Source organism: Nelusetta ayraudi, unplaced genomic scaffold (genome assembly GCF_046127955.1).
Source record: "Nelusetta ayraudi isolate G7.1 ecotype Tasmania unplaced genomic scaffold, CSIRO-AGI_Nayr_v1 ptg000007l, whole genome shotgun sequence".
NCBI classification, from domain to species: domain Eukaryota; kingdom Metazoa; phylum Chordata; class Actinopteri; order Tetraodontiformes; family Monacanthidae; genus Nelusetta; species Nelusetta ayraudi.
In genome coordinates, this window is record NW_027466057.1 from 2,065,770 (window position 1) to 2,091,122 (window position 25,353).

At 43.7% G+C, this 25,353-nt stretch overlaps 1 protein-coding gene across 6 annotated transcripts; it reads left to right on the forward strand.

The window, feature by feature from the left end:
- Nucleotides 1-8,511: 8,511 nt before the first annotated feature.
- Nucleotides 8,512-23,939, forward strand: crlf1a (cytokine receptor-like factor 1a). Of its 6 annotated transcripts, none has more exons than XM_076017777.1 (9): nucleotides 8,512-8,976; nucleotides 12,331-12,609; nucleotides 13,906-14,035; nucleotides 15,507-15,676; nucleotides 19,959-20,116; nucleotides 21,230-21,304; nucleotides 21,386-21,479; nucleotides 22,830-23,018; nucleotides 23,121-23,939. In XM_076017777.1, the coding sequence occupies exons 1-9, from the start codon at nucleotides 8,901-8,903 to the stop codon at nucleotides 23,132-23,134; spliced, it is 1,185 nt and encodes a 394-aa protein (XP_075873892.1). In that variant the 5' UTR covers nucleotides 8,512-8,900; the 3' UTR covers nucleotides 23,135-23,939. The 6 variants fall into 6 exon arrangements, with proteins under 6 accessions (XP_075873892.1, XP_075873891.1, XP_075873893.1 ...); XM_076017776.1 differs by having other exon boundaries at nucleotides 23,140-23,939; XM_076017778.1 differs by having other exon boundaries at nucleotides 23,365-23,939.
- Nucleotides 23,940-25,353: the final 1,414 nt, after the last annotated feature.

Consider the following 25,353-nt stretch of genomic DNA (forward strand, 5'->3'; position numbering starts at 1 on the left):
CGAGAGGGAGACGACCATTCCCAAGAACACGCAGATTCCCTCAAATGCTACAGCAGTTTCTCACTGGCAATTTGCAGCCATTAATTTAAGGCTGCAAATATGAAGATGGTTGACACACCCTTACCTGCTGTAGCCACAACACTGTTTACGTACACAAAGCGAAGCCAAGGAAACGCTGCGTTAATCCGATACGATCATCACTCTTGTTTAATCCTGTCAGGAGTAAAGAGAAAAAAACTCTTTCTTTGGAGAGAAACATTTGGTGCTGTTCAAAGTGATCCCATTCATTTGTGAGAACAGCTACTGCTGTATCCAGGCTAAACACCTTAGCTAGGCGCACAGACGCTTCCTGTAGCTTTCCTACATCATCTTCTTTTTGTTTGAAGTGCAGCTTGTGGCTTTTGTCACAGTTAAAGGAACCGGCTGATCACAAGACTGACCTCAAATGCTTTATACTAGAGCCTCTCAACATGGACAAAGGAAATTTCAGGATTTTTATTTTTAAGTGTTTGAGATAATTAGAAAAAAAAAATGTAATGCGCTATTTAATTTATCTTAGTTAATCATTCTGTTTATTGACTTTCACGATTATACTTCTTTAGATAAATTAGGAACAAGATTGTTCAATTCTTTAAAAAAAAATATACACAGGTCCCTCAACTATGAGAAGTGTTTATGTTCTCTCAGCCCCTCACATCCTCATAGTTTTAGCTCGAAGAGGAATTCACAACACACCGACTGTCAGTCTAAGCATAGGCCTGCCCTGAACAATAGTGGCTGAATTTTAAAGGATTATACCAGAGAAAGTAAAAGCTTAAGAGCTAATATACTCATTGTGCTCCTTTGTATGGACCTTTTGTCTCTTTAAGTTACAGAAACCCCTTCTACAGCAGTCTTCACACTCACCCAGACTATTTTCTGTTCAAAACGGTGTGACAGAGCCAGCCATCGGATGTACATTGATATCCTATCCATCTCATTCAACAGGAAAGGTGACAAGCCACGCCCTTGGCCCGCTGCCACATCAAACATTACATGATTCAGAGGAAACAAGAGCTCTGAACACTCGCTTCAGAGAATGACCTACAAGAGAAACTCTACACCCGCAGGATGCTCCATCAAATGCCACGAAATTCCCCATTCACACCAAAGTTTCGCCACTTTAAACAATCTTGTGTCAAAGATAGCGGCAAGAGCAAGACAAGCGAGTTATGTTTTTGAACTTTAGCCTCTTCTCACCCTCAGCGTTTTACACCTTTTATCAAGTGATAATGACCAAAGATTAGCGCTGTTAAGATAGGAGGATTTCTTTCTTTGTGACCGCGGTGATGTTTTCATTTTGGAAGGGCTGCGAAGTCAGAGAGACACTTTAGACCTCACGAGAACTCACCGTGGGGTTACGTAACATTAGGAATCCTTCCAGTGAGTTGCAGCTGGGCATGACTTTTATTTTTGATGGTATCAACTGAGCTGGTGCCTGCCATTGCGCTGATGTCACAACTTCTTGAAACCACTGCTACCAACCCACCAAAACAAAAATGACTCAGGCATGTGATGTCACGCCAACCAAGACCCCTCTGCGGCGACTGTTGCTGTATTTCGGTAACGTGAGCAACCCCACGTTAAAACCAAAGACTTTGCACTGAGCCTTCAGCACGATTGACTGAAGCCACCAATTGGTCATGCAAACTTTCTGGGGAAGTATCACAACCTCAGAGTGTAATCCTCAGTCAGTCCTGTGTAAGGTCAGAGAGGGCCCTTTGCCTGGGTAACAAATGTTGTGGTGATGACACGTCACATCTGATGAGTCATTTTTCATGAGAAAGACTGAAAATAAAGGCGTGGTTGGCATACCATGCGTTATGCAAAAGCATGTGCATGCATGCATGTGTCATCAGAATTAAAAGGTACCCTTTAATTCTGATCCTTGTTTATTTTCTTAATGTTAGCAGTGGGTTTTGTTTTGATACTGTGGCATTTTACTATTATACCTTGTAATCACAGCCTGGAGAGCTATTCAGCATGCAATGTAAGCTGATGTGTGTCAAAAATGAGTCATATTGTGTTGGAATTACGACTCGGATGTAAACTTAAAAGGGCCCCTGATCAATGGGTAGATGCACGTTCCTCTGAGCAAGGTTAGGTTTGAAAAAAAAAAAAAAAAAAGTTTGCTAGAATTACGTAACAATTACGTACGCATTTTACAGGCACTGTTGACTGAAGGGGAGCTAAATTTAACGTCATGCTGCCTAATAAGTGGACTCTAGATTTTTAAATTACATTTAAACTTGCCGCACAGGTTGTTACCTTTGTATATCTACCTGGCATTAAGCATTTAAAAACAAAATTATTATTTTTGAGACAACAAAAAACCTTCAACAAAGAGGAGAATTGTTACTGTTATTGTTAATAGAAAAAATAAGAGAAAGACATCGGCTGGAGAAAATAAAATGAATGAAAACTGCTCTTCTTATTTCCATTATAACTTTTGTGTTAGTGCCTATTGTTATGTGCCTCTAGACTGTTTACTGCTACAAGGAAGTAATAAAAAAAATCAACTGCACAGTGACACAGCAGAAATGCGCCTGAAAGGTTCCTGAGCCATGAGTCTTTCACATTGTTCTCTTATCTGCTTTTCTTTTTATATTTCCCTTTCTTCCTTTCTTCTTTTTCAGATAACTCAATAAAAGGCCCTGAGAAAAGAGGGATTTAAAAAAAATATATTGCTGGTGTCTTGTTGCACTTTCCTAAAATAAATAAATAAATGAATAAATCTAAAAACAACAACAACAACAAAAAAAAATGCACGTATAAAAAAAATCTCACTTTTAAATTTAAATTTTTGGACGCAAAAGCTGACACATTCCAGCAGGGTTTCCGCAGAATTGGTTTTATTTTAAGACAGCAAAGCAGCGGTTCGGACGTGGATAAATACACTGGGAAAGTGCTGCCCCCTGGCGTCAGAAAACAATACAATAGCGTAGATTAAAAAAAAAAAAGAACAGTATAATGGAAATAACTAGACGTTGCAGTGTGTATGAAGTTTCTATTTGCATAGAGGCAGGACTGTTCAACAGTGAGACAACATTGATTTTGTGAATTTTGCATTACACTAGGCCGAGATTTTAAACACGTGATTATTAGAATCTAGGAAATAGCCCTCGTCAACCTTTAATAAGGTTTGATTGTTTTTCTCCCCTTCTCTGCTATTTGAAATTGGAAGAAGGTTCCGCCACAACTGAAAATACCCAATAGCATTGAAGTTATGATTCAGACTGTACACATTTAAATAGACGATCAAAATGGGGTTAAACGAAGGCAGTGTCAGTGCCCATTGACGCTGTGCCATCGTCAAGCAGCAGGGACGTAAAATTGATTTTTGTGTTATTGCTGTTTATGGCCTGCCAAGCCCTTGATGCCAATCACTAAACAACACATTGGGCCCAGATGGGGGTGGGGGGGTGGGAGGAGGCTGATGTACATCTGTCATGCATTATTGCGGCGAATGCCAGCGGTGCTATCCTGGCTTCAGAAACTCTGCGAGGAGGGGGCTGATGGGTCCTCCTTAAATCACAATCCCATTCCTCCTCCTCCTCCTCCTCCTCCTCCTCCTCCTTTAGCTGCTGCCGCTCCTTTTTAGCGACTATATCAACACACACGCACGCAAGCACGCACGCATGCACTCGCACACAGCCCTCGTATGAATTCCTCAGGAAGGAGTCAGTTGGCCTTCTCCGTTCCTCTGGACACAACTTCTCTTTAACAAGGTACTGATGGTCCTGACCTCCTCTTCAAACAAACCCTTCCCTCCAATCAGGGAGGATTTTGGGGCAGGGCTCAGCCGAGGCCTGTGGGTATTACAGAGGAAGCGTCCTGATTCGCCTTGATTACTGCCTCACCCCCCCCCCCCCCTCCACTGCCTCACCCCCCCCCCCTCTCTGAATACCTCTGTCTCAGTGGAATCTCAGATCTCTCCGTGTCTGTGATGGCTGCTGTTTATTTTCCTCTCAAATTCTCCTCACCAGAGAGGAGTGTTGGAGCCACAGGTAACAAGTGAAGTTCCTGTTTCATTCTAAATGCATAAATAAAAATGTGTGTTTACACTTCCAAAATTAATTCATAAGCATAATTTGGGTAAGTCCATATGATAATTGTAGATATTTTTGGATCACTTTTGATGTGTACATTGCAAGGAATCTCAAGGGATTATTATATAAATAGCTCAGAACATATTTCAAATTTTCCACAGGTAGCTCTGATCCATCCACGGTACCTGTCGATACCATTCCAAGGTATTTTAATCAAAATGTAAAATAACCTACAGATTTATTTAAAATGATGGTCTATTGAGCTTGCCTTTTTTTCATAGGCTTTTGGCTAGCAAACACATTTAAAGATAACAGACATTTCATTTTGTCTAAAAATGATTGAACAGGGTTCATCATTTTAAATCTGCAAACTTGCTGATAGGATGGTTCTATAATTTTAACATGAACGGTCTGTTGACTATGCTAGCATGCCAACTTTTACTATAGCAACGAATGAACAAGCCTATGAATTTACCATGGCTCATCACCAGGGGGCAGTCTAGCGCTGACCGACTTGTATTTGAGCACCTCTTGTTTTGACTTTCTTTACAATCGGTGATTGTTGCAACAGCTGAACCACCACGCGGTGGGGCTACAGGGTGGAGATTTAAGGGCTCGCCAGAGACGATAGGGTTTATCATGTGGTAACAATGAACGTCTGCAAAAAATTTCATGCTCTTGCTGAATTATTTCAATATGAACAGGGGAATAAAATCCGCCGACACTATGCGGTGTCGTGTTGCTCGCGCGGCTAAAAAGTGTCCTCTTGTTTCTCGTCCTCTCATCCGCTCTGAAGACAACCCATCCAGTCAGGGATGTTTACCTTGAACTCCTCTGTTCTCATGTGGTACCAGCCAAATATGGGCCTACGAGAAGATTGTTATCCTCACATGACTGACATTGTTGCTGACATTGCTGCCCCGGCTGCTCTCTTGATCACCGTCTTCCGCTGTACATTTTGCGGTGTTTCGGATTAGGAGTCACTCTGGCTGAGCGACATGGGCGCAGTAAAGAAAAAAAGAAATGGAAAAGGATAAAAGACGCCGCCATGGGAAAAGACGAAAAACGAAGGGAATGGGGCCAGCGGCACAACATTTTCACAGACAGAACGAGGACATCGTTAACTTCCCTCCATAAATCAACCATCCCAACAATGACAGAGTGAAAGGCAGCTCGGAAAGTGACGCTGTAGCCGCAGCCCTGTCATGAAATTCTTTATAAGCATTTCCTGGACGGTCACAGCGGTGCACGAGCGGGAAGCGTCCTGTCGAACAAGAGTGCTCCCTCTGAGCGAGGAGAAAGGCGGACATTGTGGGTCGGGACCCAAAGGTCACAACGGCTGTCGGGCTCATGCTCTGCCTGGACTCCCGCTGACTCACTGCTGCACCAACCAGAGGAGGGCGACCAGGACTAACTTGTGTACGTCTCCGGCCGCCATTAGTCAAACATTAGTCACAGCGCCCATTTAAGTGACGGAAGTGAAGGCGGTTTGTGTTCTCCAGACACACTCTGGGGCCCAAATGTGGATTTGTCATTTCCACAGTGACCCAGCATGATTACATTTCCTCTCCCCTCCAGGGGTCACCGTGCGCCCCCCACTCGTCTCCGGTGACGGCTGCAGACGCTGGTGTCAGAGCTGGCAGACTGCGTCAGAGAAGTCCCACTGGCTGCCATTCTGCCGATACAAATAACAAACACAAGGGCAACTCTTTATCCACGGCAGAGTGGGCAGTTCTGAGGAAATGCTGAAGAATCTTCCATGGATGCGTCATTTAAATTGGTGATGTTGAAATGCAGTTCACCTGTAGAATGGCAAAATGGGACCAAATTGGACCCTATGGACCCCAAAAGACTTGATCCTTGATATGTTTCTAACTTTACTTGATAATCACCAAGGATTAAAGATTAGGAAGCTCTCACAACTTCAATTTGACCTTTGACAATAATTATTATCCCTTGTCTTGAATTCCTCATGCAGTTGAGCTGAAATCTGGCCGCTTGTGAAGGTCACTGATAGCCAGATGTTGGTTCCAAACAGACCACCAAGTGTTGGCCCCCTTCTGAACATGCGAAAGACCCAACAAAGCATTGGGTAGCTCAAACCTGGAATTTTTTTTGGCTTGAAAACAAATGGCTAGATATATTTGCTGTTTTGGACATCCCTACATCTCTTTGGAAAATGAATCACACTAGGCTGCTTCACTGGACCAAAAAATTTAAAATGGGTGTAATATATGACCTTTGAAGTTCACCTTCCAAGGAAAAGAAACATCACTGAAAATTCAAGTTAGCGGTACATCCAGGAGGGAAACAGAGTGGCTAGAAATCCTTAAATCTCACTGGATTAAATTGATTCCATGTTGTGTTAAATTCCTAATTCCTCATGAATACCAATTTTATTGCCTTCGTTTTTCATGCAGGGTAAAAAATGAGATTGTCAGTTGTCGTCCAATTATTAATTTGAAACAAAAGCTGTCAAATAATTTTGAAAAACAAAAAACAAAAAACAGAAAAGAAGTATTTCCTCTTGCTGATCCTTGTACAGGGAAGGGGCCTCTGTCACAACCATATTCCGTGCACTTTTTGGGGTGAAGTGCTCAGCGGTTTCAATCACCATCTGGGTCCCTCTGATTCATCCCACATTCTTGTCGTCTAATCCGATAATTAGGCCCACGTCTGATGGAACCTTTTCTTGTTTATACACTTGATGAAGGTCCTTTGGACTGAAAGGTCAGTTAAAATAAATATGAAATAAATTCTTCGCTCTTTACGAAGGTTTGTGGGTGTTTTGGGGTTTCGTTCTTTGACTCATGCTTAGTCACTCTGTTTAGCAATAGTGACTGGCATGACCACGGCAACAGGACCAGACACAAACAACAGTGGCCCTTACATAAAAGAAAGAAAGAAAGATAAACCCTGTTAGAATAAGCAATGGGATCATTATTTTTTTTACTTGAGGTATTACAGTGGCGGACAGTTTCCACTTTAAAAGGTTGTTATGTCACGTTTGTTGAACAGCGCAAACCATGTTAAATGGCAGACTTAAGGAAGACATTACACACGGATACCAGATATTCAGTTGGTTCTGACCCTCGGCAGAACCGAGAGTAATATTTTCCAATGATTTCACTGACACCTGCTGACCAGCAGTACGCAATGACGGACACGACAGCCAACATGGCCAAATATTTGTTATCGGAGACAAGAAAGAAGAAAGTCTTTCTGCCCTAACGAGGTAAGACAGAACAAAGCGTGTCTGCAGCCCGTCAATGAATTTCATCAGAAATCCTACTTTGCTTCTTTTATCTATTCTCCTTTTTGAAAAAGCGTGTGCCACACACACACACACACACACACACACACACACACACACACACACACACACACACACACACACACACAGTTATGGAAATCCGCCCTTTTGCGATGTCATAAAGGGGATGCTGTTTCTGCTCATTAAAGCCACCTTGGATCCGTCCATCCAAACACACAAAAGGCACAACTAAACATAATATCTAGCAGGACTGCGCAGGAAGCAGTAATCAGAGGGCTGATTAGTTAAAATCTTACTGTAACATCACTACTTGGACCTGCGTCGTTGTAATTACATCATAATGTTGCTTAGGATTGCACAGCACACTTGAGCGGAGGATTTTCTGCCAACAGTAAAGAAGCTACAAGCCCCCTCGTCAAACCCAAACAGGACTGTGGTGGGAAACAAACTTTAAATTAACAATATTTATTTATTTACTTCTTTTCTTCTTGTTATTATTATTATATTATTATTATCATCATCATCAATAATAATAATAACAAATTAATAATGATAATAATAAAAAATAATTGATTGACAAATTCACATAAAACACTTTATATGTTCAACATATAAAGTTCATATGTAAAGAAGTACATACTGATATATACTTGTGTGATATTTTATATTGTTAATTTAATTTTCCTATTGACTCAAATTTTTAATTGCTTTCTTATTGCCTACTCTTGCTCTCAATTTCTACTCGCACACCTGAGTTGGAGAATTAATAAAGTATTCTGATTCTGATATATTCTAACCACAACAGGAGGAGATGAGACAACTACCTATTAAAAAAAATAATAATAATGAAAACGTAATGAGGTTTTTGACAAGTTTAGAGCGTGAACCAGTTTTTTTTTTGTTTTGTTTTTTTTTAAAAGTGGTCTTTCTTTGTATGTAAATCGAGTCTCGGAGAGAACGAGTGTGACTCCTCTGGCCATGACTGGAGGGGGAGAGGCTGAAAGAAGTGCAGGAGCAGGGAAAGGACGGGGGAGACGAGGAAGAGGTGGTGGTGGTGGTGGTGGCGGCGGTGGAGGGGAGCTGGGACTGTGTGGGAAGACAGAGAGGGGAGGGGCCTAGCAAAAAAAGTATGAACTTGAGTATGATTAAGCTGCAGGAAGCATTAAGACGGGAGTAGACCGCAGCCAGGACGCGGTAGACTCTCTGCGCCGTTTCCCCGCGGACGGGCTGCGTTTACGGCACCTCGGGAGAAAGTGGGGAAGGTCGGACTTGAAAAATCGGCCGGTCACACTTTTCCCTCCCCAGCTCTCCTCCGGACTAGCCTTGTTAAGGAGGGGGGGGAGTAAAAAAAGGAGAGACTTCAGGTTGAACCCGCGGCTGTTTTTTTCCTCCTCTACGCGCTGTGCGTAATTCTTCTCCAGGATCGAAAGGCGACGACAGCAGCAGCAGCAGCAGCAGCAGCAACAGCAACAACAACACGGCGACACGAGGGACGGAAACAAACAAAACAAACGAAAAAGCCACCGGGAGCTGGAAACATGAGATCGGTGCGGGATATCTGCGTGCTTCTCGTCACACTGCTGCACACTCCGGCCGTGCTCTCCCTGTCCACACGTAAGTTCGCACGCCGCTGTTCATCGGTGCGCAAAGTCCTGGTCGCGGCTCTTCTGTTTTCCCCCTGGCTGGGTTTCTATTTGGGGAGGTTCTGAAACCGCCTTTTTCCTAGTTTCTGAGGTGGGAGATCCGCAGATCATTTTAATCCACGTGTCAGCCACCGATCACAATTCTTCTTGTGTACAGCTCCACAGGGAGGCTGCTCTGCTGCTCCGAGGTTGTCGGTAGCGCAAGTGCAAAAGTTTTTTTTTTTTTTTTTTTAATCGGACCGTGAGCCAAACATCAGGCAGACGGTAATCTGGAGTGATTTGGGAGGGATTGCAGTTAAAGGCATGGTGGATGCACCTACTATTTTATCTTAGGTTAGAGATATGATACTAATGACAGATACTAATGCAACTGTCATAGCGAGTGCAATAGGGAATACAATGACTGTTATGTAAATCCAAAAGTGCAATAATGTTTTGAAAAAGACCAAAAAAACCACCAAAAAAAAACATTAGCCTTTTTTGGTGAACACTAAAATAAAGGCAGGAAAACACTAAATTGTTCTCTTGGCTCTAAACAATAAGTGAACGTTATTTAACAACCCCACAAAATCAGAGGCAGTCTTTCGGAGTAAACGCTGAAAGTTGGAGTCATTTTCAAAGTATAAAAAAGGTAAAAGGTAGGTGCATGTGCTCAGCCGAGGTCATTTAAGGGGTCATATGGATGCAACCATAATTAATTACTAGACACAAAACATCCACTTGACATCTCCTGTTATTGATGCCCATGTACACCGGCTGCATCCCCGCAAAGAGGAAATCATCTCCCCAGAGGCCCCGATTTCAACAAGTCTGGCCATAATTCGTTTAACACATGGAGGGCAAGAGGGGAAGGGAAGGTTTTTTTTTTTGGGGGGGGGGTTCACGTACTGCAACGACCAAATGGTGACATCACTCGGTCGGGTTTTGGAGAATGTTAACCGGCAGCTTAATGCATGCTAACGTAAATAAATCAAAGTTATGTCCGCTTCCCCGACGCTAAGTGGCTGGATTAGTTTTTATGGCGAACTGTGGCGGGCGGAGGAGCAACTCCACGGAGGATCCTCTGCAATCCGTCCAGTTTGAAAGGGCACCAATAAAAAGAAGAGAAAGACTTTTGGGGGGGCTTAGAGGAGGCGCCGGGCCTTGATCACCGGCTGGCCCCCGAGCTGTTTATTACGACCTCTAATTGGTCATTATGCTTTTATTCGCCGTAATGATGGCAGAAGCTTCCCTTTTTTTCGTTCTCTGCTCGCTGCGTTTTACAGACGCTCCCTTAACCCTAAATGTGGAATTCTCCTACAAACATGCCCTCATTGGCTGTTAGTGGAGCGCCGTAAAGTTCGACTTTCTGCGTCCTGTTTGAATAAAATGGGGGCTTTCGGGTGGGATTGACCGATATTCCCTTCTTTCACAAACTTTTTTTTTTCCAGCTCTTCTGTGCTGTACTCACACCTAATTCTTGAGCCTTAGTTGCGTCTACTCTTTTTGAAACAGTGTAAAAGGTCCCCTCACTCTGTCTGTATTGTCGCAGTCGCACAGTCACTTCCCGACTTCCTCTTCTGGACTCGTCCTCAACGGCCCAACGGAATCTCGCCACATGCACGTCTTTTGTGACGCGGCCCAAAGGAGACAGTGTTGGCTTTCCGTTGCAGAGTGGGGTGGAGGTTCAGTGGCCCCCCCTCACCAGTCAGGAACTTGGGGGGGCGGCAGGGGGTTGTGTGACACCTTGCGCCGTCAAGGTCGGACAAGCGGCGCGGTTGGACCAACTCGTCTTAAAAAACAACAACCGTCCTTTGTTCGGTCTCTGTCCGGGGCCGCCGTTCTGTTCCGACCCGACCCGATCCGAGCCTCGGCTTCTTCAAAACAAATAGCATTTTATGAGCCATTTCCTGCTGCGAGCGTGTCGAGCGGCGAGACAATAAACAGCCGTAATTGTCTCTGTCCACTGGAGTGATTTGGGCTGTTCAAGAAGGGGCTTCGCGCCCCAACCGCCCGTCCTCGGTGCCCGGGATACACAAACACTGCTTGTTATTCAGCCGGATCGGTGTGTTTTTTGTGGCCAATCAGAAGCCCCCTCGACCTCCACTCCTAACCCCCGCTGCATCGGGTGACAGTCGTGCGTCGGAGCACCCAGCTGGGCTCATGGCAGTCATAGTTGCGGCTGATTCCAGCGGTTCCTCCGCCGAGGACCACACAGTGTCTGCAGTCAGCCGGAGCAGCGCTGTGCTGCTGAATGCATGTGGCCCCGGGCGCAGATTTGTCCTGGTCTGACAAAGCACCGACGTTCTTTCTCTTCCTCCCTCGAGTATTTGCCAAAATGTCGCATCATGTGTTTGTTTTTTTTCAGGTGGGGATTTTTTTTTTTTTTGAAAGGGATTTTCCTTCGCTCTTTTCTGCCTTCAGACATTTTTTTTCAATTTGTTTTGCATGCAGGAAAAGAGTTATTTAACTTTTTATTCTATCTCACCAGTTCAAACACCGCTCAGTTTTTCATGTTCATTTAAAGGGATGGTTCATTTTGAAACACTTTTCGACTAGTTATTTACTTGGGCTAATGTGTAACAGCTGAGACGGTTTTCAAATTGCTTGCTTTGGTAATTGGATATTAGCCCCCAATGCCCGACGACACCCATTCAACTTCAGACTCTTACTGGACTCGCGTTTAAAACACTTTGTGTTATAAAGTGAGTCGAATGTGGACTTGAATGGCTGTGCATGGGGACAGGAGACTTTATTTTATAAATCATTGATATGTCAATACTACAGCTAGGTATTTTTATTTTTTTACTATCTGCTGAGTTAATGTGAGCCCAAGTAGATATTGAAATTAGCCAAAAAGTTTCAAAGAGTCTACGTTGTTAATGAGTGTGTTTGTAGGTATTTCCCATACACTTAAATAAATCTCATATTTCACAATGCCATGGTGCTGCAGTGAAGGAACAATATGCACAGAAGTATAAACCAATGTTTAAATGGTAAAAAAAAAAAAAAAAAAAAAAAAAAAGTACTTTCGGTGGTATCTCTACCATTTGAGATTTTCTGTTTGGCTGCTTTCAGTCGAACAGCTCAAGATTAACTTTAGAAACGGTTTTCATGTCAAGTCTGGAAAGAATTTCTTTCTTTCTTTCTTTCTTTTTTATTTAAAAGTTAAGTGTTACACTGAAGAAAAAAGACTTACTCAAAGACATACCACTTTGAAGCCAATTAAAACTGATTTTTACAAAACCCACCATGCAACAGCCGAGCCTCTCCCCCCCCCCCCACTCTGGTAAACATCTCTCAGCCTTTCTGAAACCAAACTGAACCGAGTCTTGCCCTCCTCCAGATGTTGCCGTGATCTACCCCCAAGACCCCGTCCTGCCCATGGGCTCCAACCTGACGGCCAGCTGCTGGATCCACTCCGACCTGGGGATCCACGCCAGCTCTCTCTTCTGGACGCTCAACGGCCAGCAGCTGCCCAGCTCCCTGTACCGAGTGCTGAGCCCGACCAACCTCAGTGTGACGCTGGCCGGACTCAACGCCTCCAGGCAGACGTCTGGCGACAACCTGGTCTGCCACAACCACAAGGGACACATCCTGGCAGGCTCCTGCCTCTATGTTGGCCGTGAGTACGAAGTTTTTCCTTTTTGCTTTGGGATCTTGTTGTTCACTTCGAGGAGATGCTGTTCAGTCTTACCAAGGGTAATGGTAAAAAGATGGTGTAAGCGGTCCCAGAGTTCCTCCAGGAATTATATTTCTTGTCATACTTCTAAAAACGAAACCCTGCTGCAAGCTCTGGTTTGATCTGTAACAATGAAAGTTCCACTTCATGTCACGTCTCATCTTTACTTTCCATTCCGGACACGAGTGGAGCATTTCTAGCATCATTACTCTGGGTAACAGCTCGTGTAGCTTCTGAAAGTAGAAGAGGAAGACAACAGTTACGCCACGCTCAGCACCGCTTCCTTTCGGGTTGGGAGAAGACCTGTATAAGCGTGTCACTGCGTGGTGTTTGGACCACATGTGTGGTCCATTTCTCACACGATCAGTCACAGAACAAAGGTCAGAGGGCATGTTACAAACGCACACGGAAGGGACACAAGGATAATGTTTGGATGGCAGGTGTTTGAAAAGCTAACCGGGCTTATTGTCTTCTTCTTTGTCTCACCGTCCCATCCCACGTTCCCATTGGAGCAACACTTTCTCTGATTAACTACAAATGTGTCCGGTTGTATACGAAAGCAATAAAACATTGTTCCAAGGAACACGACCAACACATAAACTAAGTTCTAACAAAACGGACGTGTGGAACAGATTTCATCTAAGCCTGAATGTGCTTTGAAGTTACGTAAGATTTTTAGAAAGAAAGAAAGACACACACACACACACACACACACACACACACTTGCTATAATGTATGAGGAATTATCATTAGCTTCGGAACACAGCTCGCCTCTAAACTTTAGTCTTCATGGTAAAAATGTAATCGATGCTTTGTGAGTTTAAAATAAGGGGGATTGGGATGTCCCTGCGGTGGAGATTTGCCCTCGCAATGCGGTTAAAAGTGCTTTTCACAATGAAATAAGCACAAGGACGAACACGCGCGTACACAGATCCTAATCTTTGTGCCACACTGGCGTTGAGGACCCAGTGTTCTGAGAGAAGAGGAATGTTGGCAGGGATCCACACACACACACACACACACACACACACACACACACACACACACACACACACACACACACACAGCAAATTAGGAAGAACCCAGACAGTTCTTGAGGAAGGCCACCGCTGGGTGATTGGTGCAGGTAATGGCCAGAGGAAACTTTGCACTCAGAGGGACCTGACATTTTTCCCTCTCACGCTCGTTCTCTGCACCCTCTGTCCGCTCACTTTGTCGCGTTTCCCCGTTCTGTCCCAGTGCCTCCGGAGAAGCCGGTCAACCTGACCTGCTGGTCCAGGAACACCAAGGACCTGACCTGCAGCTGGACCCCAGGAGGACGAGGGGAGACCAGCATCAGCACAAAGTATACACTCAAATATAAACTCAGGTAAGGACACGTGGCTCAAGCGTAACTCCAAGGAGGATTCCATCCCTGTCTGACTTGACTGATCTGATTGGCTCAGAGACTCGTGCCCATCATTGACATGCCTGTTATCTGAAATTAGCACAATGGTGTAACTGAGAAGGTGGTAGAAAAGGACGGGACGCCACTCGTCAGAATCAGAAAAACGTTATCTGCGCCCTTTGTGACATCATAAAAGCCTGTGTGCCAGTAAGAAGTAAAGGGTCTTTTTCATAGACAGGATAGAGAGACAAATCACTGTTCGAAAAACACGGTGAGGTATAATTTGGGACCAGTAGAAGCTGACAAATTCAAAACTGTTTTAATAAACACAAATATTTTTGGTTTACTGTATACGTAGACCAATAAAAAGGAAACTATTTAGCTGTAAAAAACAAACAACAAACAAAAAAAACCCTCCGTGCAACTTTCTACCCAGAAAAAGTTGTAAAATCAGAAGAGCAAAAATCACAACAATTAATAATAATAAATAGCAATAATTGTAGTTATAAGCAATGCAAATTTTATCTTTCGCTTCAGGGCTACATATAAAGCAAGAAGCTTGAAAGGGCACTAAGAAAGATTAGTGTGAAGCAAATTAGATTGATTTAGTTTGTTCAATTATAAATTAGCTATGCTTGAGATTTCCTTTTCTAACTGCTGTCAAAGTTCAAGCACATCCAGACTTTTTCTTTTCTACAAGATTTTTCTTTACAACGGCTTAACTTCCCTCCCAAAAAATTCCTACATGTAGAACACTGTCTTACTATACACACACCGTACACTATGATATACTATAGATACTGAATGCTCTTCATTAGTGCAACGGTCATTAGTGCACTGAGATTTTACAATGAAAAGTGCTCTTTCAATAAAATTTATTACTTTTATTATTATCATTAACAGTCATTAGCGGCACTAATTGCCACAAGCAGCTGATCAAAAATAACCCTTCCTTTGTTTTATGACCGATTGCAACAGAGCCCGTCCTGTGCCTCTGAACAAACACTGAGCAGAAGCAGTTTGGCTTTTTAGAAAGCATCCAACTTCAACGCTGACATTCTCACATAATTCTTATTTTTTTTGCTTTGTTTTATGGTTGTTATACGCCCAAAAGACAAGACACTCACAGGCGGCAACATGGAGGAACACCACATCTCTTTGGCAGCTTTAAAATAAAGGGACAGCCGGAAGGTTTGGGCCTTCAGAGAAGTGAAAAACAACCCCCCCCCCCACCCCCCACCCTTTTAAGAGCAAATCTCGTTCAATACTTCCAACATCTATTTGACAAACGCCTAAACACACTGTGCCCGCTAACTGGACGAAAAGGTAAATAAGGGCTTACTGAAACCACAGGGCAAGATTAACTCCTAACCAGGAACACGTTGCCTTAAAAAACAATGTGTGTGTGACATGCGCTGCGCTGTCCCCTCCCCCACTTTTTACGCCCTCCCAGGTGGTACGGCAAGGAGAAGGAGTGCGAGGACTACGCTCACGCTCAGCCCTACTCGTGCAGCATCACCCGGGACCTGCACCTCTTCACGCCCTACGAGATCTGGGTGGAGGCGTCCAACCAGCTGGGACGATCCTCCTCTGATGTCATCACGCTCGACATCCTGGACGTGGGTGAGTGCCGGGAGGCGGCGAACTTTGACCTGCTTCCTGAGAAAGCAGAGGTTTTTTTTTTTCCTCCTTTCTTTTCTTTCTTTTTAAAGCAGAGGTCCCCCCTCTGAGTCAGTGAGCCCTCAGGTTGTGTCTGCCTGAGAACCAACGTCACAGGTTGCACAATGAACAAGACCAGTGAGGATTTTCTCATTCAAGGCAAAAGAAAGACTGAGAAAAAAAAAGGTGACATATATTATCCCTAAACTCCCAACGCCTCAAAAGCAAAAGAATAAATTAGACTTAGCTTAATGCTAATTTTTATTTTATTTTGTTGCAGTAACCTAAGAAGGTAAAGCTACGACTTTAAAAGCTAACCTGGATTGCTTGTGGCTAACTTAGTTCAAGTCAAACTTGACTTATTTGGCATTTTAAAATCATACCCATACCCATTTGTGATACCTGTACTCAGGTCTGTCTTCTTTTTCTATGCTGGACAAAGCAAAGAAGCGTTCCACAGTAAAATATCCACTAACACTGTTGAGAAAACAAAACAAAAAAAATTCAGCCCTCAGTTGAAAGCCTTCTGCAAAAAAAAAGAAGCTTTGTTTTAACTTCCTGCTGAAACTGAAGTCAATCAGTTGGAACCGCCAGGTTTAGAAAGGGGAACAGACTCAGAGACTGGACCGAGCATCTGGCTGAGGTGAGGTATCAGTGAGCCATTGGTGACATCACAAAGGGATACGTTCCAGAACTGTGTGTGGCGAGTTAAAGTAGTAAAAGACGGACCTATTTATTTTCTGAGGAGCTCGCAGCCAGCACGGAGATGCGGGAAACGTTAGTAATGTCAATTGTGTAAAATGGACACTTAAAAATGATTGTAGTCGAAGATTTATCAGTGTGGCCGCCTGTGAGACGTTTTCTTGGTCATCAGCTGTGATTCTTCGCGAAGGACGGAGAAATTTATTTGCCAGATTTATCGCTTTTTTCCCCCTCTTTTTTTCCCCCCATTTTATTTGAGAACAACAACTGCTAACATTTGCATGCTGCTGCAGCTCGTGCGAAGCCGACATAGACAGCTACATCCTGAACTAGGCCAGCGGTCAATGCTGAAGCAGACCATCACATTCCGCCGTGAATTAATCTCTCGGCCTGTCTCCGACCTTCCCCGGCTACTCATCCCGGCTTCCCGCTGATATAAACTGAGCGTTGTTCCCTTTTAAAGCCGCGCTTGTGTGCCTCCTCGCGTGGCTTAGCGCCGTCTAAGCAAAAGGAGCAGGAGCAGCAGCGGTATTCTTCTTCTTCTTCTTCTTCCTTTGAAGACGCTCGTGCACACCTGTGTGTGTGCACCTGGCCGTGCGTGGGCGTGTGACGTGCAGAAACACCCCATTTCTTTTGATGAACTCATTTTACTCTTTTCTCACGTTCCCTGGACACACACACACACACACACACACACACACACACACACACACACACACACACACACACACACACACACACACACAAAACCCCCTTTTATGTCCCGTCGGAATGTTCTGCACTGATCCTCCAACCTAATGTGGCCTCCGAGGCGGCTGCAGACCCCCGAGGCCCGAGGGGGCTTTGGGCTTACGGGGGCTTTGAGACCCGAACCTGAAATAATGAGAACTGATCAGCGCAGAGCTCTTTACACCCATAGCATGGCCACTGACGTGCACGCAATGAACTCTGGGAAATGTACAGGAGAGGCAGCCGCGTGTAGCATTCGAGACGAAAAACACGTCCCGATGGAAGGAGACGAGCGTCCGTCAAACTGTTAATCCTCTTCACTGAAAGGTGTGCACGCACACACGCCTGTATGCACGCCCTGCAGGCAGGGCAGAGCCCCGGTGACAGTCTAGAAGCTGAATAGCAGGAAAAGTGTGGGCGGTTCTGGGACGTTCGCGCTCGCCTGTGTGTGTCTGTGTGTGTGTGTGTCTTTTGGTCCCCAAGCCTTTTTGTTGTCATTCACTTTTCCTGTCACGTGACCGAGCAGCCACGCCCACGCCGCCGCCCCCGCGAGTCAGCCTCGTCGTCGGTTGCGTCAGGTGAGCGCGGAGGGCGAGGCGGAAACTCCGGCACTCCTCTTCAGCATTCCTGGGTTCTCGGGGAACCCTCGGAGCCGAGAGGCGAGAGGCGACTTGTATCGCTGTGCGTCGCGCCGAGGATTGATGCAACATGTGTTAACAATGATTCATCGGCGATTTGTCATGTTCGCGTGACTTTTATTACCGAGTGCATGTAATGTATACGGCCGGGCTGTTTGCTGTGGATTAGCGAATTGAAAAAATGTCCCTTTGACACTCACTCCTTCCTAGGGAGTAAGAAAATAAAAATAAAAATAAAAAATTCTAACCAACCCACAGAAGCCAAAGGTTTCTGCATGACAATTATTGTAATTATGTAATTATCGTCTTTTCACAAATAACTTTGGTTTTCTTGAGATGAATTGGTCTTTGAAAAGCAAAGCTGTTGATAGGCTATCAAAATATCTGATTTATCTGTAAAACAACAGTGAAAATACCTGATTAAGACACCCGACCTCGACCTCATCATTTATCTTCCAATCAGGATCTTCTCCGATGAGCAAAAAGCTACTCTTTGTATGCTATAAAAAAAGTGTGTTTTCCGAGATATAAAAAAAAGAATGGCACCAATGTCAAACTTTAAAAGGCGAAATATATTAAGCAGTACTAAGAACCCGATTATTAAATCAACAGAACAAGTTGTTTTGTCTTGTAAAAAACATAAATTATGTCGAATCAAAGCATTGTTCTTAACCACCGTGTTCTGAGGCTACATCTTCCAGTCCCAGAATTAAGGGCGCGGACACTTGGGTAGTCCTTGATTAACTGCTGAAATTGCAGGGCTAACTGGAAAAATCTGCAAACCAAAACCTTTTTTCCCCCCCATCTGCTAAAAGAAAATAAGACAAACATGCGAGAAAGTTGAAAAAAAAAAATTAACTCAAATGTTCCCTTTCTGTCTCTCACTACTAAGTAAAAATAAAATTATGTACATATATGTAGTAATAATAAATATAATGATAATGACAATAATCCGTTTGTTGGACAAATAAAGTAAATAAGTAAAGATTGGAAATATATATTTTGATCTTATGAGCTAAATTCAAGCATTTTCTTTCGTCAAGATCTTTCTAGAAAAATACATTTTCATTCAATCAAGGGTTAAAAAAGAAGAAAAAAGAAACTGGGTTGATTTCTTCCTGTCAAATCTGTTTTGTGTCTATTTCCAGGTGGTGGCCTTGTTCGCTTTCTAAATAGCAGAAATAAAATAGGTTAATACCAAAACAATGTCAAAAGCCTGGGACAAATTATGGAGATGTTTGTAATGATGGCCCCAAATGATGAGTATTTTTGTTTGTCCAAGTGGAAAATTAGTCACAGATGAAAAACCTTGCACATGATTTTCAAAATCTTTGGGAATGAGACGACGACAAACCGAGGAATCCCTTCGCCAAGCAAACAGAACTGATTTTGGAAGGATGGACTTTTGGCAATAAATGGTAATCCTGGCCATCTGCACATCCGCAAGCTAATAGCGATGTTTAAGGGGTAGAAGCGTACTCACCAATGGCTCGTAATGGCTTCAGTAAATGAATGATATCAGACTGGGTTTTGCTTCTCGTGAAGTCATTGTTTGCACATTTTTGAGATTTTTCCCTGATTTATGACATTACGGTCCTTGTTATCGTCAGCAAAGTCGTGAAGCCGTGCTGAGCGACAAACCAACAGGGTCAACACCAATTCGGTTGTGCTGTTTTTCAGCCCAGTTGCACTGTCTGTTTCTAATAATGGGGACTTATTAAAATCCGCTGGAGCATCAAAAGCAACATGGACAGGGTTGGCAACAAACTTGTGAACAAAATGGAGTTAACGACTCAAGTTCCCAGCTGACATGTGACAGAAAGGGATGTTGTATTGCTCTAAGAGTTGTTTTCTACAAATCTACATCGCTCTAAACAAACTGAATCTTAATGTTCCTTCAAGTCACTGTCCTCAATATCCAAACAACAATCATTCCCTTCGAATTATTATTCTTTGTCTTCTGAAATGTGTGTGTAAAGTGAGACATTTTCACAAAGCAGTGTTTCTACAGTAGAATTTACCACAACGCCAACAGGAAGTGGTGATTATGGCTTATCACAATTTTTCATTATTTTGCTTTTTAAGCAGGAGTTTCAATGTAGAATGAACTTGTTGGAATGTCCTATTTTGATCCGTTCACCTGTTGAGACATTCTTTGTCCACGTTGCGTCCTCCAGTGACCACGGACCCTCCCGCAGGAGTGACGGTCAGCCGCGTCGGGCAGTTGGAAGACCAGCTGAGTGTTCGCTGGGAGGCCCCGCCTGCTCTCAAGGACTTCCTGTTCCAGGCCAAATACCAGATCCGCTACAGGCTGGAGGACAGCCAGGACTGGAAGGTAAAAAAGGACGGGGGGACAAGAACATAAATCAGCGACTCCCACTGTCAGAATCATCACTTCAGCGGCGCCCCAGCTGTTTCTCATCCTAATGGTGAAATCACCTCTAATCTGGCCTGATTGAGGCCTCCTCTGCTCCTCTGCCAGCGGGAGAGGTCGGCTTTTGATCAGGAGGGAGGCAAGAAAAAAATAAAACACACGCTGGTGGCTGGAGCCACTGTGTACACCTCCTGCTCAGAACTTCTAATGAATGAAGGACGCAGCGCAGGAAAAAAAACCTTTGGCGCTTCCCCACCTCGAGTCCTCTGGGTGCACGTAAAGATTCTCCGGTAATTAAAGGGGAATTACGCAGATGTAACACAAGCAAGTCTTCACTCGCAAAAAAAAAAAAAAAAATAGGCAGGAGAGAGAGAGAAAGAGAGACGGGAGATTAGGGCACTTTTCTTGACGGGAGGGGAGATGAGACTTAAATCAAAGCGGCTTTTAGGATTTGGTGGTGAAAAGACAGTTTCCCTCTGAACCGGGTCCTAATCATGAGGTCATGCTGTGGAATGGAGGGAGACATCTCTGCTGTTAATGTCTTCAATATGGCCGTAAAGACACGCAGCCGTTTGCCTCCTCCCGTCACATCATTAGCCCTCCGACGGCTGTAATTTCGACGTCCTGCTCTGCCTCTAACGAGTATTTACAGACTGGATGCTGGAAAAGTGAGTGGGGACCATTAAGGCAGCGTCTGGCTGCGTCCGGCTTGCACGCCTCCCTTCCCGCTTTGTTTTCGCCGTCTGTATTTACGCCCCGGCGTTTGACACACGCAGATATGAGCGTTGTATTCACGTGTAATAAGTAACAGGGAGCAGATTTTTCGCCGGCAGGCACGCTTACATCCAAACATTTTCATAAACACGCTGATCAGGAGCCACTAAACAATGATGCGCGCACGTGTGTTTGGGTCTGCGCATGGTTTGCGGCGACGTTTCCTACGTCTTGATTCCGCGCTTTGTTTAAGTTTGAGCCCATTGGTATTTAATGCTGCGGTTGGACCTCCAGCGCTCAAATTCCTCCCTGTTTGTCTGCGTGTGTGTATGTGTGCGTTGTTGTTATTTTTCCATGGAGGTGATGGACGACGTCGGGAACCAGACGTCCTGCAGGCTGGCCGGACTCAGATCTGGAACCGTGTACTTTGTCCAGGTGGGTTTGGGAGGCTGCGGAATCGTGTCCGACCGTGATTCCCGAGCCTGTCCGCAAACGTTGTGTGTTCCTCTGGAGTAGGTGCGCTGCAACCCCGTGGGTATCTACGGCTCTCGCAAAGCCGGGATCTGGAGCGAGTGGAGCCACCCCACCGCTGCGTCAACGCCCCACAGTGGTGAGCAGCGACACACACATATACACAAACAGCCGCAGCCGTTGACTAAATCTGCAGTTTTACTTTTAATCCTGTCATTTAAGTAACGGGCTGGGATTTTCAATTTAAGTCAGATTCTCACAGAAAAGCTCCAGCTTGAATCAAATTGCTGCGAGTAAGGGCAGGACTTGTCAGCTCCCTCAGACGAGAAAGAAAGTACAAAACATATCACGTAAAATGTTAATGCTAGAACTGATAGAAATTATAGTCTACAGGGGTCAGGATGTTTTCTCAGAACATCCAGTAAAAAAAACAGGAATTTTGGCGCGAGAGTCAGACAGATCTGCTGGAACTTTTCGGTGCACACGCAGGGCAGATGTTGTGAAACTTTCCTTCTTTCTTTCTTTCTTTCTCTGATATTTCCTTATTGACTAATCTGGGGGTAAATCTTTACCAAATGCTTTGAGAGTAGTTCGATTAAACCTAAATTTTCGCAGGTTGCAAGTTTGCACAAAGAAAGATTAGACAGATTCCCGGGGCCAATTTTTGCACAAAACCCAAGCTGTTTTAAATGTCAACAAAACACAGCTGCAAATGACTGCATTTCCAACTGAGATGCAATAGGTGATATTCAGCGTAACATCTAACAACATGTCTGGCTGCACGGAACCTGATTGCCCTAGATGGTTCCCACCCATGGACATAAAAGCGGTGACCATCTAGGGCAAAAACAACTAGCGGTATCTAAGTTGAGACTTTAATATACAGGTGAATGTGCAGAGTAAAAAGTTAGTTATAAATAGTTAGTTTTTTTTAGTTTTAAAACATTCTCTGCGCACATAATGAAGACACTATATTGATGTGCAGCTAAATTGGTTCATTGACAACAGATGGGCCAAAAGCAGATATGCATATACTCTATTGGTATTTGTGTATTTATTGTGAGCCATATCACCATTCTAACGTCCATCAAGCTTAAGAAGTTGCAGGAGTTTCTTCTTCTTTGTCCTATCCCTCCTCCACTAATTTAATTTGATGGCCAAGGCACATCCTTAGATTCACTTTTGGCTCGGGACCAATCTCTCATCCGACCACATTAATCATCAGAATTTGTGTTGTTACTTTTCAAAGAGGCCCCTGAGTCCCCTGGTACATATGAAGCTACTTTCGCTCTGACAGCTTACACATTGGAACTCCAGCGTTAACACTAATAACGTTTGGTATAAAAGCACAACTGTCACAGGGGTGTTTTTACCATTTACTTCACAGCGGGATTTGTTTTTTATTGTTTACTTTAGATGAAGGATGAGCAGCAAAACTGCTCCAAACACTGATTCACTAACGAAGCCAGTCTGAATCTTATCCGAGCAGAGCGTCTGATGTCGGGCTCCTGCGACTCCAAGTCAAGCGCCGACTCCAACTCCACCCTGCGACGGGAGCTGAAGCAGTTTTTTGGCTGGGTGCGCAAACACGCCTACGGCTGCAGCAGCATGTCCATGAAGCTGTATGACCAGTGGAGGGTGCTGATGCAGAAATCCCACAAAGCTCGCAACCAGGTAGGTAAGCATCGCTCAACGCTGCCATTCAAACATAACCACATACAGAGCAGACAGATACACAGTTGAGCTACATTGTTTTATTTTTTTGTTTTTCTTTTAACAGATTTTGTCTCTTGATCTAGGTTCTCCAAGGGGATAAATCTTAGCACACGCTGCCTTTACGAAAAAGAAAAAGAAAAAAAGAACTGAGTGTGTTTTTATTGTTGAATGCGTGCGCGAGTGAAAGATTGTAATCATATCTGGGAACTGTAACTCGTCTTGCCAGCTTTGAGAGGACGTACAACCGGGGAACTGCAGGACTTTGTCCCTGTTTTCTGGTCAACACAAGGACTTTTACATTTGTGCAGCCAGGAGGGACTGAGACGGAGGACTCGCCGCAAAAAGCCCGGTGTCATCATAAGAAAAGAAATCCAGACTCATCTGCTTCTTGGAAGCAACGCAAATAACTGGGCGTCCCAGCAAAAGCCAAGCGCCTGCTCTAAATTTGCACAAGCACACCCCGACTAGAAACGTTTGTCCGAGCATCCCTCAAGTATTCTGTGACGGTTGTCATTTTTTTTTTTTTTTTTTTTGTTTAATTATCATGTGGACCCAAAGCGCCATCTAGTGGCTTTTTGCATCTGAGGAGACTTGGTAGCGAAAGCTACTTTGGCCCTGATATAACTAGCAAAAAACAAATTATCTTCCAGTATTTCTAACTTTGTTATCCGAATGAATGCTATGCACAAGTGGCGAGTGGCAGGATGAGACTGACGACATGATGGTGTTTGTGTGTTTTGTCACTGCCTTTATTTTTGTACTGGATTGTACCAGCATATTTAAAACTGTATAAAGTTGTGCTTTATTTCTTAAGTTATGTTTTAGTTAGTGAGGAAAAAAAGGAAAGAAAAGTAACAGAAATAATACTGAAGTAGTTCTTTTATTGTGCTCATGATCCTTCGTTTCTTATTTTTTTAAAAGGTGGAATTCACAGAAAACGGAAAATGAAACTGACCAACCCGACTGACTTAAAAAAAAAAAAAAAAAAAAAAAAATTCACATGAGAAAGCAACATATCTGAACATTTAGTTAAAACAAAATGAAATTATCAACGGTTCGACCAAAAAAAGAAAAGAAAAGAAAAATCATATTGAGTATTCAGCAAACAAGTTATCAAACGTCACTAAAAGACAAGTTGCACTTACCTTTAAATATGAAAAGTGCTATCCGCCATTTAGTGTCACGAAAGTCTCAGCTGGAGAACACGAGGCTCGTTTTAGGCACCGACATGTGATTTCACTGATAAGTACCTGGCTACATACTTTCTGGTGGCGCTAACTTAGCATATACACAGTCAAGCTAGCGAGGCTAGCGTTGGTGGACGGCCCGGGACTTTGGGATTTACTGACTTATTCCAGAATTTGCTTCGTTATTTTCGAATTAAACGGCCTTTCAGACGTGTCTTTCTTCACATATGCTTAAATTTGAAACGTGTTTATAATTATACATAGTTCTCAGTGCGGCGTGTTTCAAACTTCACATTTTCAGTATTTGCCTTACAATAAGCATGCCAATGAACGCGACCGAAATGAGCGACTCGTTATACACCTCTTTTTATTCGCTGTTAGTGGCATCTCCAACAGTCGTTTTGCTCACTGGGGCCATCTTGTGGATAATTATGCAGTTTTAATTTGTATAGCATATACAGCAGAGACGTTGTTTTTTTGTTGGTGCTCTTTTCCCCACCATTTTTACGAGGTTATGGCTCCACACTTTCAATTTTACCAGTGTCTTCAAATCATTGTCAAATCTCGGCCAACTGTTTCAACCAGGGATGGATCTACGTGATGCCATAGCCATGATCACCCAATAGGGAATAATTTGACAAAAGGCCCGACCCTTCCACACAACAGCATCTCAAGTCATATCTTTGTTTATTGATGTAAAGTATCTTTTTTTTTTTAAACATGTATGGATGATGGGCCTGGATTTTGTTCAAGAAGAAATTGTAATCCTAACCCTCCCCCTAGGACAGTAGAAACAAGCTGACATAGCTTGCCCACCATTATAAGGTCACACTGAAAACATTTCATAAATACAAACAACTACAGGAACCATTGCAATAACTAATAAAAAAAACAGTCATGTAGAAATTTTAGCCTTCTATTTTTTGCCACCCTTACATCAGTCATGATCTAACCCTGTTTCAGCAGTTCAAAGCCTGCTGTGAAATATGGCTTGACTAATAAGGAACTGATACCACTATGAGACCAAAACATCATCCCCCCCCTGTGCAACATCAGGTCTTTTTCTCCTTTCCTCACAAGCACGTGAAAGGCATGTGAAGCTCTGAGAAT

What these genes read in the sequence shown, in the direction of transcription:
- crlf1a (XM_076017773.1), top strand. Translation starts at nt 8,901, where the DNA reads ATGAGATCGGTGCGGGATATCTGCGTGCTTCTCGTCACACTGCTGCAC. An exon ending in GCTCGACATCCTGGACGTGG is followed by an intron (nt 15,677 to 19,958) that starts GTGAGTGCCGGG and finishes TGCGTCCTCCAG; the next exon opens with TGACCACGGACCCTCCCGCA. An exon ending in AGGACAGCCAGGACTGGAAG is followed by an intron (nt 20,117 to 21,229) that starts GTAAAAAAGGAC and finishes TTTTCCATGGAG; the next exon opens with GTGATGGACGACGTCGGGAA.